General features: G+C 45.6%; 1 protein-coding gene across 1 annotated transcript in view; it reads left to right on the forward strand.

The window, feature by feature from the left end:
- The first annotated feature begins 4219 nt into the window (after positions 1-4219).
- The window catches only part of DNTTIP1 (deoxynucleotidyltransferase terminal interacting protein 1), a 184132-nt gene continuing 173185 nt past the window's right edge, over positions 4220-15166 (forward strand). The window contains exon 1 of the mRNA XM_069651219.1: positions 4220-4400. Coding sequence (XP_069507320.1) covers positions 4314-4400 — 87 coding nt within the window. The 5' untranslated portion in view covers positions 4220-4313. The remainder of the gene's footprint in view (positions 4401-15166) is intronic.

Consider the following 15166-nt stretch of genomic DNA (forward strand, 5'->3'; position numbering starts at 1 on the left):
ACGCGTTTCATGGCAGCTTTGACACATCGCGCTATCCTGCGCTCTGGGAATCTTTTAGGAGAACGAGGTCAGGGATCAGATAATCTACGGCTGTAGCTCTACCATCTTGCAGAAGTAGCTCCTCAGGGAGCCAGGGCTGAGTCTGGACAGAATCCTAGAACTGGGCCGCACCCAGGAGCTGGCGGAGGTGTGTGCCTCTGCCATGGACATCTCCAGGCAACAGCTCAAGTTGGAAGACCCCATACAATGTGTGAAGTTGGAGGATGTGTGTGCCATGGACAAATGGCAAGAAAGTAAGCCAGCAAGAAGAGGGGAATGGCCACGAAAAGAGATGTGCGCCACGTTATGTCCTCAGTGTGCCTTGGGCCTGCTGCATGCACATGAATGCCCAACCAAGGGACATAAGTGCGGGAGGTGTGGAAAAGTGGATAATTTTGCACGGGTATGCCCAGCTCCAGCAAATGATAGCCCAGTAGGGCCAGCAGCAGGAAGTGCGTCAAGGGAGGAAATAAGACAAGCTACGGGGAGGAAGCCGCCCAGAACAGCAGCGGTTCAGGTGGCAGAGGATCAGAGGAGGCAGTTTGACTATGCAGAGGATGATGAAGGTGAGGATGTGTTCTTCCTGTCCGTCGGCAGTACAAGTGGCCAGGGGAGGCCCCAGTGAAGGAGGGAGTACGGCTCCCCAGGCAGGACAGTTTGATCCAGGAATATAGGGCCGCTGGGCTTCCAGTGGGTGCTCGGACTGGGAAGCACCAAATGTTTGTTGTGTCAAAGTTTGATGTGGTTTAGCATATAGAGAGCTGAAACTGGAATTCACCAAAGTTGTGGGCTCCGTTGCAGGGCCACCGTTACTGTGTTTCTTTTGGTTTTGTTATAATAAAGGAGGAGTGTTGTGCAGTGTTATGTGTCGCCCCTTTAACTGGGGGCATGTTGCCCCTTTAAGAATGCAAGTCATGACAACGTCATGACTCGTGCTAATAAAAGGGGCCTCTGCATGCACGTGGAGGCACTGTAGCAGAGACCCTGGAAGTGGCAACTCTTGAATCTGTGTCTTTATTGTGTGACTGTCAGCAGTGTAATCACAGCCTTTGTTCCAGCCCCAGCCTGTGTGCCCACAGACCCTAGGGTGTTCTCTGATGGGTGCCCCCAGCACTGGTGTGTGGTCTGGTACCAAGGACCCTGCAGGATGCCCTCTGCGGTCCGCCCCAGCTGCGTGATCGCAGCCTGAATTGTCATCCGTTTGAACCCGGTAACTGGTGTGTCCCGCTCCAATGACCCATGATTGGGACACCATACCTGCTTCCATAGTGGCGCAGAAAAGATCCATGATAACAGTGGCTCTGGAATATAAGGAAATCACGAGGAATGCGTTGTGTTTTCGACCTAGAACAGGACATATAAGAGGGAGGAAGATGTTATGTCCTGGAAGAGCCACCATACAGGGGGAGAAGGAGGAAATAGAGAAGGGGAGAAAGTGTCGTAAAAGGGGAGGGGGAATTTACTTTTGGGGTAGAGAATAAAGTGAAAAAGATTATCCTCCGTATTGTCCCCCGTGTCTTCTTTCCTGAGTTCCTTGCCATGTGCGGCGGGGACAGTACACAATGGATGCATTGCAAATGCTTTCGCTGCAAGCCTCTTCTGTGCCCTTTCAGCTGAAAAAAAGTGAACGGGCAGATTCCCTCATTTGCTTGCGGCACACCCCAAAATAAAAGAGGGAATGCACCCTCTTGCCTTATAAGGACTTGTCGATCTGAGCTGTGGTTCACTGCAGAGTTAAAAATTCTCAAACTTCGCCGGAGACAGGCTGAAAGGACATGGAGATATGCATATCTGTCTGAGCATCGTCTTCTTTATCGTCTTGCCACTCTTGAATATCAAAAATCTATTAAGGTGGCAAAACAATTCTACTTTAGTAGTAGAATTGAATAGGCTATTAACCAACCTAGGGCTCTCTTTGCGGCTTTTCAGTCTCTTGCTGTGCAGGCGAACTCTCAGCCAGGTATTCCTGCATCTCAGGAACTGTGTGACTCGCTTTCTCTCTTTTTTGAAGAGAAGATAGTGAGCATTTGTGAAGGCATTTTTGTATCCTGCCCCCCTGATTCGCAGAGTCCTCTTTCTCTATTGGGCTCTATCACTATCGCCAAACCGGTTTCGCAGTGGTCTTCATTTCCAGAGTTCACTGAGGATGAAGTGCTGGTCGCGCTTAATCGCCTTAAGTCTGCATCTCCCCAGGACGCTGTCCCACTAACGTACTTAAAAATATCTCTTGGGATATTGTGACACAATTTACTAAGGCCGTTAATGATTTCTTTACTTCTGGGATAATTCCAGGCAATTTAAAACATGCTTTTTGTCATTCCACTGCTTAAAAAGTCTGTCCTTGATCGGGCAGTGTTATCTAATTTTCGTCCTCTTTCTCTACTTCCTTGTGTGATGAAGCTCTTGGAATCTCTGGTGTCTGCTTCTTAGCACTTTCCTGGAATCCTCCAATTTTCTTTGACCCATTTCAATCTGGGTTTCGTCCTGACAGGGCTACAGAATCAATCTTGGTTTGCGTTGTGGATGACCTGACTCACCTGGTTGATCAGGGTGTGGTGGGTGCCTGGATTCTGCTTGATTTATCAGCAGCTTTTGATACCATCGATCAGCCACAAGTCTTGGCTTGGTTTTCCTCCTTTTTGTCAGGACGCACTCAGTCAGTCTCCCTTCCAGCATTCTGCTCTCGGGCTATCTCTCTTCTTTGTAGTGTTCCTTAGGGCTCCTCTCTGTCTCACACTTCATTTAATCTCTATATTCGAACTCTCTTGGCTATAATTCATGCTTTTGGCCTGCTTTGCTATTCCTATGCCGATGATACCCAAGTCATTGTGCGGCTGGATCTCACTAAATCTGATTCAGCAGGCCAATTAAAAAACTGCTTGGTGAGTGAATGGAGAGAAACTGGCTTGAGCTCAACGTGAAAAAACAGAGGTGTTGGTGGTGGGTTCTGCTACTCCCTCTCTGTTTTGGACCCCAGAGTTTTGGCCGGAGAGTCTTGGCCTCTTCCCTCAGCCTGTCTCGTCGGTAAAAGACCGTGGCATCAAAATCTCTGCCTCTTTGTCCATGGCTGACCAGGTCTCACTTGCATGTCAAAAAACTCACTTCAAATTACGGACTCTCTGTAAAGTTCTACCTTGTATTCCGGCTAAGTTCCATGCTCCTGTTCTTTCCTCTTTAGCCATTAGCAATATTGACTACTGTAATATCCTCTACCTGGCTCTTCCCAAACATCTTCTGCAGGGCCTTGAGCTGCTACAAAATGCGGAAGCCAGGGCCGTTCTTCGCCCTCCTTGGGGTGTTCATATGACCCAGCTGTTACGGAAACTCCATTGGCTCCCTGTTGAGCAACGTATTAGGTTCAAGGCACTGTGTGTTATGGACTTGGTGCCGAATTTCTTCAGAATAAATTTGGTCTGTATATTCCATCAAGGCCTCTCTGTTCTCGGGATCTTAGGACCTTACAACCCCCGAGGTACAGGTTTACTCGTTTGGGTGGGTGCGCCTTCTCGGTGGCTGTGGCAAAAACCTGGAACCAGCTTCCTTTCCCTTTGCGCAGCACTGAGCCCCACTTCTTGTTTCGCTGTGCATTAAAGACTTTTTTGTTTTAACTTCCAGGGGATTGGACGGACCTCTTCTCGTTAGTGCCAAGATGCCTTCGGGCTTATGTTGCGCTCTATAAATCTCATTAAGATAAGATAAGAAAGGTAGCAGTCAGGCATTTCGAGAGGGAGGTTGTGGCCTTCTGCCTTCATGGAACATACCCCATGCCACTTGGGGGATGCTTATCCAGTCCTGTTTTATCTTTTCATTTTTTGTAGTCCCAGAAGGCAGACATGCAACAGAGGAGCATATCCACAATGAAATGAGGCTGTTGACATGTACGCTTCTGTAATTCCAAAAGGTGTGTGCGCGTTTGAGGTGTGCTCTTGGAGGTCCCCGAGCATCGTGCATATCGATTTTGTAAGGCAGCTAAATAATTTCAAAACCAATGCATTTATTGTGTGCAATTTCTACACTAATTTAGCAGCAGAGCAACCAACGATCTTCACTTCTAAATCCTGCTAGCTGTATAGGTGAAGCAGTGTGTAGCTGCTCTGGCTAGGAGTATGGCGCCCTCTGCTGGAATATTATGTGAATTAAGGTTGGACGCTTATCAGTTTGTTGTGGGATTTGACAGCCATCGTCGCGTTCTAATGACATCACTGTTTTCTAGCCTGCGGTGCTTGTGCTGCCCACAGCTGTATGTTTACTGTGTTGTGCGAGTTTGAGCTACAATGGGAGCTAGCAGTGACCAGGAGCAGCAACGGGACATCCGGGAAGACGAGGCAGGAGCGGATGAGTCCGGACATGGGCAGCCTGCGGTGAGAAACTCGGCCTGAGAAAATGGGATGGGGAGGGATCGGAGAGAAGGCATGGGCTTGTTGTAAAAGCGAGAGAGAGAGTGAGGTAGGGGGTGAGAGGAAGTGATGAAAGGTAATGAGAAGCGAGAGAGAAGAGGAAGAATGTTGCGAGGGCAGTAGTGGAAATGAAAGGAGAAGCCAAGTGGTGAGAAATACAAGTAGAGGAGCAGGGGACGTTTGGTGCGAAGAGACATTTCCCTAACAGTGCAGGAGTAAATGATGTTTGGGGGAAAGGAGGGATGGGTCATGAAAGGTAGAAGGAAAGAGAAATTATGAAAGAGAAAAGGAACTTTCTGTAAGGATGGGGTGAAGAGGAAGGGGTTGATGGGAGTGGGAGGCAGGGGGATTTAGGACAGGATAGAAGACAAAGGGATGAAAAGCAAGTAAGGGCTTAGAAGAATTGTAGAGGGCTAGAGATGAGCAGGGAGTCGTTGAAAATAAGAGATAATAAAAGTAATTAGGGGTCCTAATTTTTATAAAAGGCTTTGTTAAACACAATAGCAGAAAACAAACTAGATTGTTGTAGTACAAACTCTCTACCAACATTAAATGTATGATTGACAAAAGCTACAAACGGAGATCGTAGATGTGACGGTTAAGTCAATCAGAGGGAGTGATAGAGAAAGAAAATGTAACTGCGTCAATGAACGTGTAAAAGGTAATCATGAGTGCTTTCAAAAGTGAGGGGAGAGTGCTGCGCAATGTGGGGAAGTGTTCTGATAAGTATAAAAAATCTTAATATATAACATCAATTCTCTTTTGTCCTTTGGGATGAACTGTTCGTTTAACCTCAGTAAAATGGTATATACAATGCATTTTCATATATCATTGATGAGCATCAAAGGAATGCCTGGATTATTGACTTCATTACTCTTACCGCTTTACTCCTTGAAGGCCCTCTGCCAACCCAACATTCCTAGCTGATATAAATCCTCTATTTTTGTTGGAAGCTCACACCCCTACCCCTAGGTGCGCCAAAAGGGACGGACATGCAAGGTACTGCCTGATATGATTATTTATATAGCGCCTATACACAATTTGTTTTAAAGCGCTTTTCAGGCCATGAACAGTAAGGATGTGAAATTAACTATCGTACTCGGCCTGACAACCTTTCAGATGGTGCAAGAGCTAAGACATAGCTAAGGAAGGGAGGGGAGAGTGGGAAGGAAATGGAAACAGACAGGTGACTACTGTACTAGGCCTGACGACATTTCTGGTAGAGCCGGAGAAAAACAAAAGGTGAGGGGGAGGGGTGCAGAAAGGGATGGGAGGAACAAAACAAGCGACTATCATACTCGGCCTGATGACATTTCAGATAGTGCTGGGAGGGGCGTGGGGGAACAAGTCAGGGGAATGGGGAGGATACAGTGCTGGTGGGGGGAGAAGTCAGGCGAGGGGGAGGAGACAGACGAGGTTGCTATCATACTAGGTCCAGGGAGAATTTTGATAGAGTAAGTGCATAGAAGAAAGTAAGGGGAGGAGATAGGAAAAGGGAGATGAGTAGAGAACAGAGAGTAAGCAGTCAAAAAGAGTGGAAAAGCCAGAGGGGAAAGCAAATACAATTGCAGAAGTCAGTAGTAACACAATGTTGCAAGCCTGGATACAAGTTGAAGATGGGAACAGCATTATTCAAGGCCACCATGAGAAAGGGTAACACACCGTGAATCAATGAAGTCCATAAAAGTCAAATCCAGCATTGGCTACAAGATGGTGATGGTGAAGCCAGAACGTATCAGGACAGACTCCTGCAGAAGTAGGCTGGAGCAAAATGGGCAACACCTGTGTGGGAGAAGGGTGGGGGGCACAATAGAACATCATGGGGGGATCAGAGGGGGTGGGGTTGGCCTGTGGGGACAGAGGGAGTAAACACATGTTGGTGCATGCTTACCTGCTGTCTGAGCAGCGAGTCGGGCCCTGGGTCCTCCAGGCCCAAACAGGAATTGCCCTTTTCATTGTCTGCCCTTCGCGAGAGATGCCATTGATCTAAGAGTTAAGAGCAGGAAGGAAGAGGCACGGCTAATAAGGTGGGTGGTGCTTAGGCCAGATGACCTAGATCCACTTGCACCTGCTCCCTATCTGGAAAGGAAAAGAGGCCGGAGGGCACCAGAGTGCTTGATGCCATTTCGGGCATATGACTGTGGCACTGGCATCTCATGACTGGGTGGCGTGCAAGACCGCACACAAGTTAACATATGGTTCTTAACTGAAAGGGCCTTTTGTTTGAATTAGTAACTCTTATTTTTTTCCTTAGCCTGATGCTTGTTTGCTCATTTCATGAGTGCTAATAATGATAGTGTGTGTTCTCATCTAGAGCTTCATGCTGCACTCCTCCAGCTTCAAAGTTGTTATACCCGGTGTTGTTGTTATAGCATCTTTAATAGTACTCGGTTGTCAACCTTCAAAGGATGAAAGGCTTAGTCGGTCCTCTGCGGGATATGAACTTGTGTGTTGTGCACGCTGCCCTCATGTCAGGGCACATCGCTTTACTGATGAACTGTTCACCCACAGAGTGATGTTTGCCCTTCTATCGGGTGTGGTGGTCACTATCGCTGGCTAGTGACTGATACACCGACTCACACGAGCAACGACCACTGAAACATTTATAATATATATAATGGAGACAAATACAGCAGGGGTTAATAGCCATCGAGATGGCCAGCCAGCGGGGAGCTGAAACATTAAGGGCCTGCCTGATTCATGGAAATGTGCGTAGAAATATTGCAAGGGTCGCACGCCGAGAAGGACACTGCCTGAGCCTGCGTGCAGAATAAAAAATGTGCGTCCCGCGTATTCATGGAATTACCCAAGTAGAACCACGACATGGGCAGGCTGCGTTAGGAATGCCCACGACACGCCCACATGCAGAGCCATATCAGCCATGGAAACAGACCTTTGCACACTCCTCACGTGTGATTTAATGCACGCCTAAAAACCCGCCTGCAAACCCCCACAAGCAGGCCAGCACCCTGCCGGGGTGTGTGGGGTACTCCGTAACTATTACCAGCACCCCCTCAACACATGTACCACGTATCGTAAAAGTCAACATTAGCCGGTAGATATACGTGCAAACCCTCGCAAACCACTCCTGCACCCCGATATGATGCATTCGCACACCCCTAAGTGTGATCGGAACCCCTGTCTGCACGGCCGCACCCCACAATCCAACTTGCGATCTTACCATCATGCGACGATTCCATGCGCAAGTGCCTGTACACCTGCCTTCGGGTGGCGGATTGTATGAAGGACTTGAATGGCTAATTCCCTGCCGAGAGGTTACGCGCTCAAATCCATGAATATGTCTCGTGCCGTGCAATTGTGGGCATGCGATGGACTGCCTGCGGGCCATCCCTTGTAACGCCCACTTTTTCACATGTTCCGTCCCCTGCTCTGCCCTCTGCGCAAGCCTCGCCCTGGCTCTGCGTAGTGACTTGCGCCAGATGCTCGATGCCTCCCAAAGACATGGCGAGCCTGCGCGAACTCCACGAAATTCCTGGAAAAGTACCAAGCATTTGATTCCATGAATGCACGTTATCAAGTGACAAGTGAAGTGAGCAGTATGGCAGGGGTGCTGCTCTGTTCTCAATTGAGCGTGTCTGCAGTATTGGCGCTTCATTCATCCTTTGGATACTAACTTCAAAACCCAGCGTATAGTGAGTGAAGTGAGCAGTCTGGCCGGCTGACGACAGATGTGTAATTAAGGTATTGTACATGAGTAACTCTCCTCTGAGTGTGTCGGGTTGAGTTAGTGACCTGTACTGGACACATTTATGGTGTACGGTTTAAGGAGTAAAACGAGGCAAATGGAGGCTATAATGCTGTCTACGAGCCATGCGGCTGCCCCAGAGACATGTAAAGTGAATTTAAAGCACCCGGGTGACAAGGGCGGCAACGCTGTTACAGATACAAGAGGTACGGAACGGGCCGAAGTGCTAAATAAGCTTGAGGTATCAGGCCTTTATGTTCGCTGGAGCACATTGACCCTGAAGATTTGATCCATTGCCTGAGCAAAGACCTAATCTCCAACGTATCCATCTTGGCACCCATAATCTCTTAAGAGCTTGTAAAGGGAGTACAGCTCTCGTTGGATTTGCGCCCGTCTTGTAGTCCTGCGTGGGACGGCAGGGAGGAGGTATTGCTGCACACCTAAGCGTACTGTGGAATCCTCACCCATCCTGTTTGAAAAATACCAGCAAAGGGAGGATCGGATTAGTACCACTGCACAGTCTCCATCACCTCCATCTCTCCTCAATCATGGACAGATCACTCACTCGTGGCCTTTAACCTATCTACAGTCAGATCCTCTCCTACGGTGTCACTGCTAGCACCACCATGTCTTACTAGAAATAAAAAAAGTATTACAGTGGAAAAAGTCATCCCTGCTATCCTACCTACGCTAAACGCTCTACCTGACAATCTAGACCCTAGTACGCTAGTCCAAGAATATGATGATTATGCTCAATACACTCGAAAAAATTGCCCCGCTCAAACTCAGAAAAAGTAAACCTAAAGCGCATCTTAACAAATGGTTCACTCCCCAATTAAAAGACTTACGACTTCTAAAAAGAAAAAGTGAAAACTCCTGGAGACTATGCCCTTCAATCGAAAATAAAGCAAAACTAACCTCCATTTCCTCACACTTCAAAAAAGAAGTGCACCTCGCCAAAAAGAATTCTTATGATGAACTGATCACTAACTCAAACACTAGCATGAGAGAACTCTTCTCCATACTGAAAGAATTAGTCACCAATAGCCACACCAGACTTAGGTACCAAGGACAAGACTTGGTGCGCAGACATCCAAAATGCGCTAGCAAACAAATAACACACTCCAAACCAAAATACAACAAAAAAAGATATGCTCAATCTACAGCATTCCCCTAATACCTCAACACATAGTGACTCACCTGAGGCAAACAACAAATTTCACTTCTCCAAAACTTCTCCACTAGAAGTAGAAAAAATCATTCTCTCACTCAAACCGTCCAATTGTAAGGGCGACATCTGCCCAGCACAGTTAATAAAAGATGCGGCCAGAGACCTCTCACCACCCATTTCAAAATTAATCAATGCCTCTTTCACATCAGGTACTATCCCAGCTAATTTAAAACACTCCTGGGTGCTCCCACTTCTCAAAAAACAGACCTTAGACCCACTCATCCCGACCGACTATCGCCCCATTACCACTGTGCCATTCCTCCTTAAAATATTGGATAAAGCCGCCTATATCCAGATACAAAAACACCTTGACCTGCACAAGCTCCTAGGAGCTAGACAATCTGGCTTCCGCCCATTACACGGAACGGAAACCGCCCTAATCGATTTAAAGATGCAAATCGATGAGCTGAGGGATGGAGGGGGAACAGCACTCCTGCTCTTACTTGATCTCTCAGCCGCATTCGACTTGGTCGATCATAAGGTCCTTTGCAGGCACCTGGACTCTGCTGCCCACTTCTCTCCTGAGGCCATCAAGTGGTTAGAATCTTTCCTCAGCGAAAGAACAATGAGAGTATTTTCCCCATCGGCTGCTGCTGACCCTACCCCCATATTGTGTGGTGTTCCCCAGGGTTCCTGTGTCTCACAAACCCTATACAATATCTTCACCAAACCCTTGTTCGACGATTTGGACCTTCTGGGTATCACCTACACTAACTATGCAGATGATAAACAGATTCTCCTCCCACTTTCCGGGGATCATAGGAAGGACTCGGAGTAGGTGAACAGGGTATATCTCGTTGTTCAAGCATGGATGGCCACACATGGCTTGTGCTTGAATGACGACAAGACGGAGCTGATAATCCTGGGAACACACATAAATACCAAAAAACTAGGCCAGGAATTCTCATCCTTTAATATCGATGGAAATACTATTAGGGTCTCCAAGGAAGTAAATACCCTTGGTTTCTACTTGGATTCCACACTTTCATTTAATAAACAGCTTAAATCCTTGGCTTCCTCCACCGCCTATTCCTGCAAACTTATAAGAGCAGGTAAGCCCTTCCTTTCTAACAATAGCTGCATGATCCTGGCCAGAGCACTTATTCTCTCCAGGATTGACTACTGTAATGCCCTCTACAGTGGTGCTAATAAATCAACCATCCAGAAACTACAAACGTTCCAAAACAACGCCTTGCGAGCAGCGCTTGGCATAAATAAAAGAGCACACATTTCCGCCACCAGACGGCAATACAAATGGCTATCCATAAACCACAAAATACAATTAAAAATGATCTCCTTGACGCACAAAGCTCTCAATAATGCCGCCCCAAGCTACCTCATGAACAAAATACAGAAAAAAAACCTCTATCAGACCAACCAGAGCTACCAACCCCAACTGCCTAGTAGTACCTAGATTTAAACTAACCACGATTGGTGGCAATAGCTTCCCTGTGAAGGCTGCTAAAACTTGGAATCTATTACCTAACAACTTAAGAGCAGATCATCCTTACCCACTATTTAGAAGGAACGCCATCCAACATTTTATCTCCAACGACCACTAGTCACCGGTCCACGCTATTCCCAGGCACGACACTGGTCCCTGTTTTCCTGCTGAGTTATGATATGTTACCTGCACCATCTTTTATGCAATTCACTGACTTTTACGACTCCGGTCTTGTATAATTTGTATATTATTTCTGTATCTTGTATAATTTGTATAATATTATTGTATCTTGTATAATTTTGTAACTTTGTAAGCTTCGCATTATCCTACCTGTTGCGCCCTTCTACCCACGGGTCTGGAGCGCATTAGAAATAAAACAAACAAACAAACAATGAAAAAAACACTATCTAAATAAATTCTTATATAGTGCAAACACTAACCCAAAGGTCTCAGGGCGCTTACATAACAAACAAGACAGCAAAACATGAAAAAGTGGAGAATAAAAAAGGTTGGAAGTGCAAGCACTGTTTATAGTAGGAAGAAAGTCATTTCAGGGGTATCAGAGAGTTGATAGTTTGTTGTTTATTGTTCAGTTTGGGCATCAAAGAAAAGTGTTTTATGATGTTTCCTGTTGCACATTGTTTTATTTGGAGGGGAATCGAGTTCCAGAAGTAGGGGACCCACGCTTTGAAGCTCGCACCACCCAGCTTCTTCAAAGTCGTGCGTGGTTGAGTCAATAACATCTGTCATTCGATCGCAGAGTCTGCTTTGATGTGGCTTTTTTGATACTTGATATAAGATATTCAGCTACATCACCCGAAAGGCATTTAAACACAATAACTGAACCTTTAAAATTAAGTTGTTGCTCTATGGAAAGCCAGTGCAATTTCCTCCGGTATTCAGTGATATCGATTAAGCCCGCAAACGGCTCGGACCACGCCATTCTGTATGACCTGAAGTCTCCTTATATTGCCCTTGGCTCTTCCCAAAAGGAGGCTATTGCAGTAGTCTAACTTGGTGTAAACAGATGAACTACTAAGTAATCCATTCCAGTTTGGGCATGCACCATCGAGCAGTTGGCGACGAGTCCCATTTACAACCTAATATTAATCGGGTGAAGAAAATTGATGCTTTTTCTTTTCCGGCCCTTTCCCGGATACTAAACTCTATGGACAGAGGTTATGACACAATGCATTACCAGATATGGGAAGTCTGATCCTCGATCCTCGTTAAACAAAAAGAAGCCGAAAAAACTGAAAATAAAACCCAAAGATAACTTCAGACGCAAACAGTTCTTTGGACTCAAGCATACTGACCCTTCATTCTGACGGGTCCGACTGTGAGCTGGACAGCTTAATGGCACACCTAAACACAGATTCGAATGGAGAAGCTATTCTTTTAGTAACAGCCGTGCTTGATTCAAACCAAGCTGTTCTAGAACAGTCACGCCTAATGCCTACTGCACCTATCTTCATCCGGCTCAGCAAAACTGCAGTCAGATTATAATTATAGTTATTCTTTTATAACGCACTTAATACCAGAGATTGGTTTCTGAGCGCGCGGGATTCAAACCTGTGTTGCACTGCATTGTCTTGCTTCCAAGACAAACGTGTTGCCCCTGAGCTATCCCCCCTTCCAGAGTTTATTCTGTGTTTCTGTCCCTCGAAGAAAAAAAGCAAAACATATATGGCACAAGCATGTCTAAGTAATACTGGCAATCGTACGGTGGCCATGCCACTTGATAGTAAGACGAGGCAGCCATTTAGGTTTCCCAAAATGTTAGGCAGCCAGTCTGAGGTTTTGGTGGGTAATCCTCAAATTGGAGGATTAGAAAGGGGTAGTGATATGTTCTATGTACATTTGGGACACGTGTTTAAAGTAAAATGTATTTAACCTTTGGACAGCCAATATATCTTACACTGTTGAATGAAATACAGAGGTTAAAATCAATAATGTCAAAAGAATTGGCGCACGTTGAATTCACTGTTTCATTTTCTCAATTTATACTTGCAGAAGCACCAGTATTGAAACAATTGGGCTATGCAATTTCAGACTCTGCTGTATTTTTTAGTCCGACTGTGACCACAGACGCGTTAGTAAGTGAACACGTGCCTATTCCACGAGACCCCTTTAGTAATAAATGTTAAAAAGGGATGAAGTAAGGCCAAATGGGGTTTTTAAAACCATAGTCTAAAGGTCAGAGGTGTACCATTGGGCATTTATTTTAAACTCCTTCATGATTCTGGGAATGCTAGACAAATTGGGGAATAGAAGCCTTTATATAAGGTTGGCCTTGTGGAACATGCACTGTTTTAAGCATCTCTCCTCTAACTATGATTTGTGAATAGGTTGTGAATTGATTTGTCTTTAGGAGGCTTGGCTGCTAGATACCACGGTTCTGGGTGGCTTTATGGTTTGTTACGAGCCTATACACTCAGCTCCTACATGGGAGCATTTGTGAAATTTTAAGAACACTCCTGCCTTATTCATACACCCCTGCTCCTATACCATATCTCTATTCAGACCACTTGTTTGTTATATATTGTATTTGAACTTATTCTACAAAAATACATTTTCAGGTCCATTTGAATATGGAACAACAAATAATGAACAACACGTTCATAAAAAAACATATAGACTCAGTGGAGGTTAATAGATGAGGCAATGTTCCACTCGCGCCCAGTTACGACCTTTAAATCTGGGCATCTCAAATTAAAACCATTGTCTATGTCTGAGGTCTTTCGCACACAGTTATTTAACCTCAAGAAAAACTGATGGCATATTGTGTTATGAGCCTACCAGAAAGGGTGTCAGATGGCGGCCATTTGGGGGGCTTCTCTGTGCATTGTGGCTGGACACTGAAATCTCAATGGAAACATTTCCACTGGATAGAAGTGACATTTTGGGGGTTAAATTAAAATGGCAGGACGAGCAGAGATCTTCTCAAAGGGCTTGTATTCGGAATTAATTTATACTTTAACCCCAATGCCACGGATTTGTTAAAGTTCCTAAATGCCATTTCGGGTGTTGTGGAGAAGTAGGTACCTGATGAGGGGACAAGCTTTATTTTGGGGATCTTAACAGTGAATGTCTGGACTAATTCCATTAAAACATGGCAGGTGCACGTGAAGTATCAATTGATTTAAGAGAAAGAGGGAAAATAATTTGAAACGTTTTGGATGCATGGGAATTGGTAATATCAAATGGCAATGTGCAGTGTAACGTTCCTCCAAGTTGCACATGGTCCAATACCGTTGCAAAATCAACCCTCGATTATATTGGTTAGCTTGTGCAGGAGCTTGGAAACAGTGGATCAGGTGGCCAGTGATCATAGCCAAATAATTCTTACAGTAGCCTGGAACAATCGGGTGGACTTGAATGTAGCTCTTAAACTACAAATTGAGATAAGGAAGACGTACCATGCCTTTATTTGGAGACCCTCGATGGCAGCAAAGTTTAATTCCCGGGTAGATGGATGTCACCAAGGGGGATGGTTTTCTCGGGGCTCACCCGCAGGTTTTGAACCCCTTGTGCAGCATCTTCTTAAAGGGGAAGTGCGCTCAAAATTGTTATTGTCCCGATCGTTCGGGCATGTCTTGTTTAGCGTAATGTGATCGATCATACAAATTTTTCCTGTGCATCTTACCTTAGTTTTCCTCACTTTTACACATGCGAAAACAACATGTTGGGCGCGGCCATCTTGTGCTAATCTCTTCAGTTGAAGCATCGCCCTAAGTTCAAGTACCCACGCGCCAATAATAAAGATGGCCCACCCCTGAAGCTGACATCACTTGTCCGAACAATATGCTCCACCTATTTTTATTAGATTTGTGGCCAGCGTAGCCAAACGTGCCCCGTCATCACACACGCCTGCAGAACCAGGAAGATAAACACAGATATCCTCACACAGAGTGTACCTTCTCTTTCTTGCCCAAAATAGCATTGGAATATAGATTTTTTTAAAGAAAACATCAATAGTCTGCAATGTAAAAGTACTTTTATTTATCAAAGACCGTTCACAAGAGATTATTAAGTCCACAAAATGAACGATATTCGTTTTTCCATGTATGTTATAGCTAACGAACATCGCATGACTCGAATGTGGTTTATCAGTTCCTCATGATACGCCGATTACGATCAACGATAATTCTTGTGTGTTCTTAAGTTCCACCAGCAAAACATTTGAATGACCCACATGGTGCTCCTTGTTGTAGAAGATATGGATTCATGGCACTGTCAAGCACAACGCTTTCGCTTCTGCACATTGGGTTGCTCCTTGTTGCAGGTACCGCCAAAGGGAAGATTGGTCCCTGTCGGTCGACCCACATAATGGTAATCGAAAATGCAGC

This window comes from Ambystoma mexicanum, chromosome 3p (assembly GCF_040938575.1).
Source record: "Ambystoma mexicanum isolate Mex_15411 chromosome 3p, UKY_AmexF1_1, whole genome shotgun sequence".
Lineage (NCBI taxonomy): Eukaryota > Metazoa > Chordata > Amphibia > Caudata > Ambystomatidae > Ambystoma > Ambystoma mexicanum.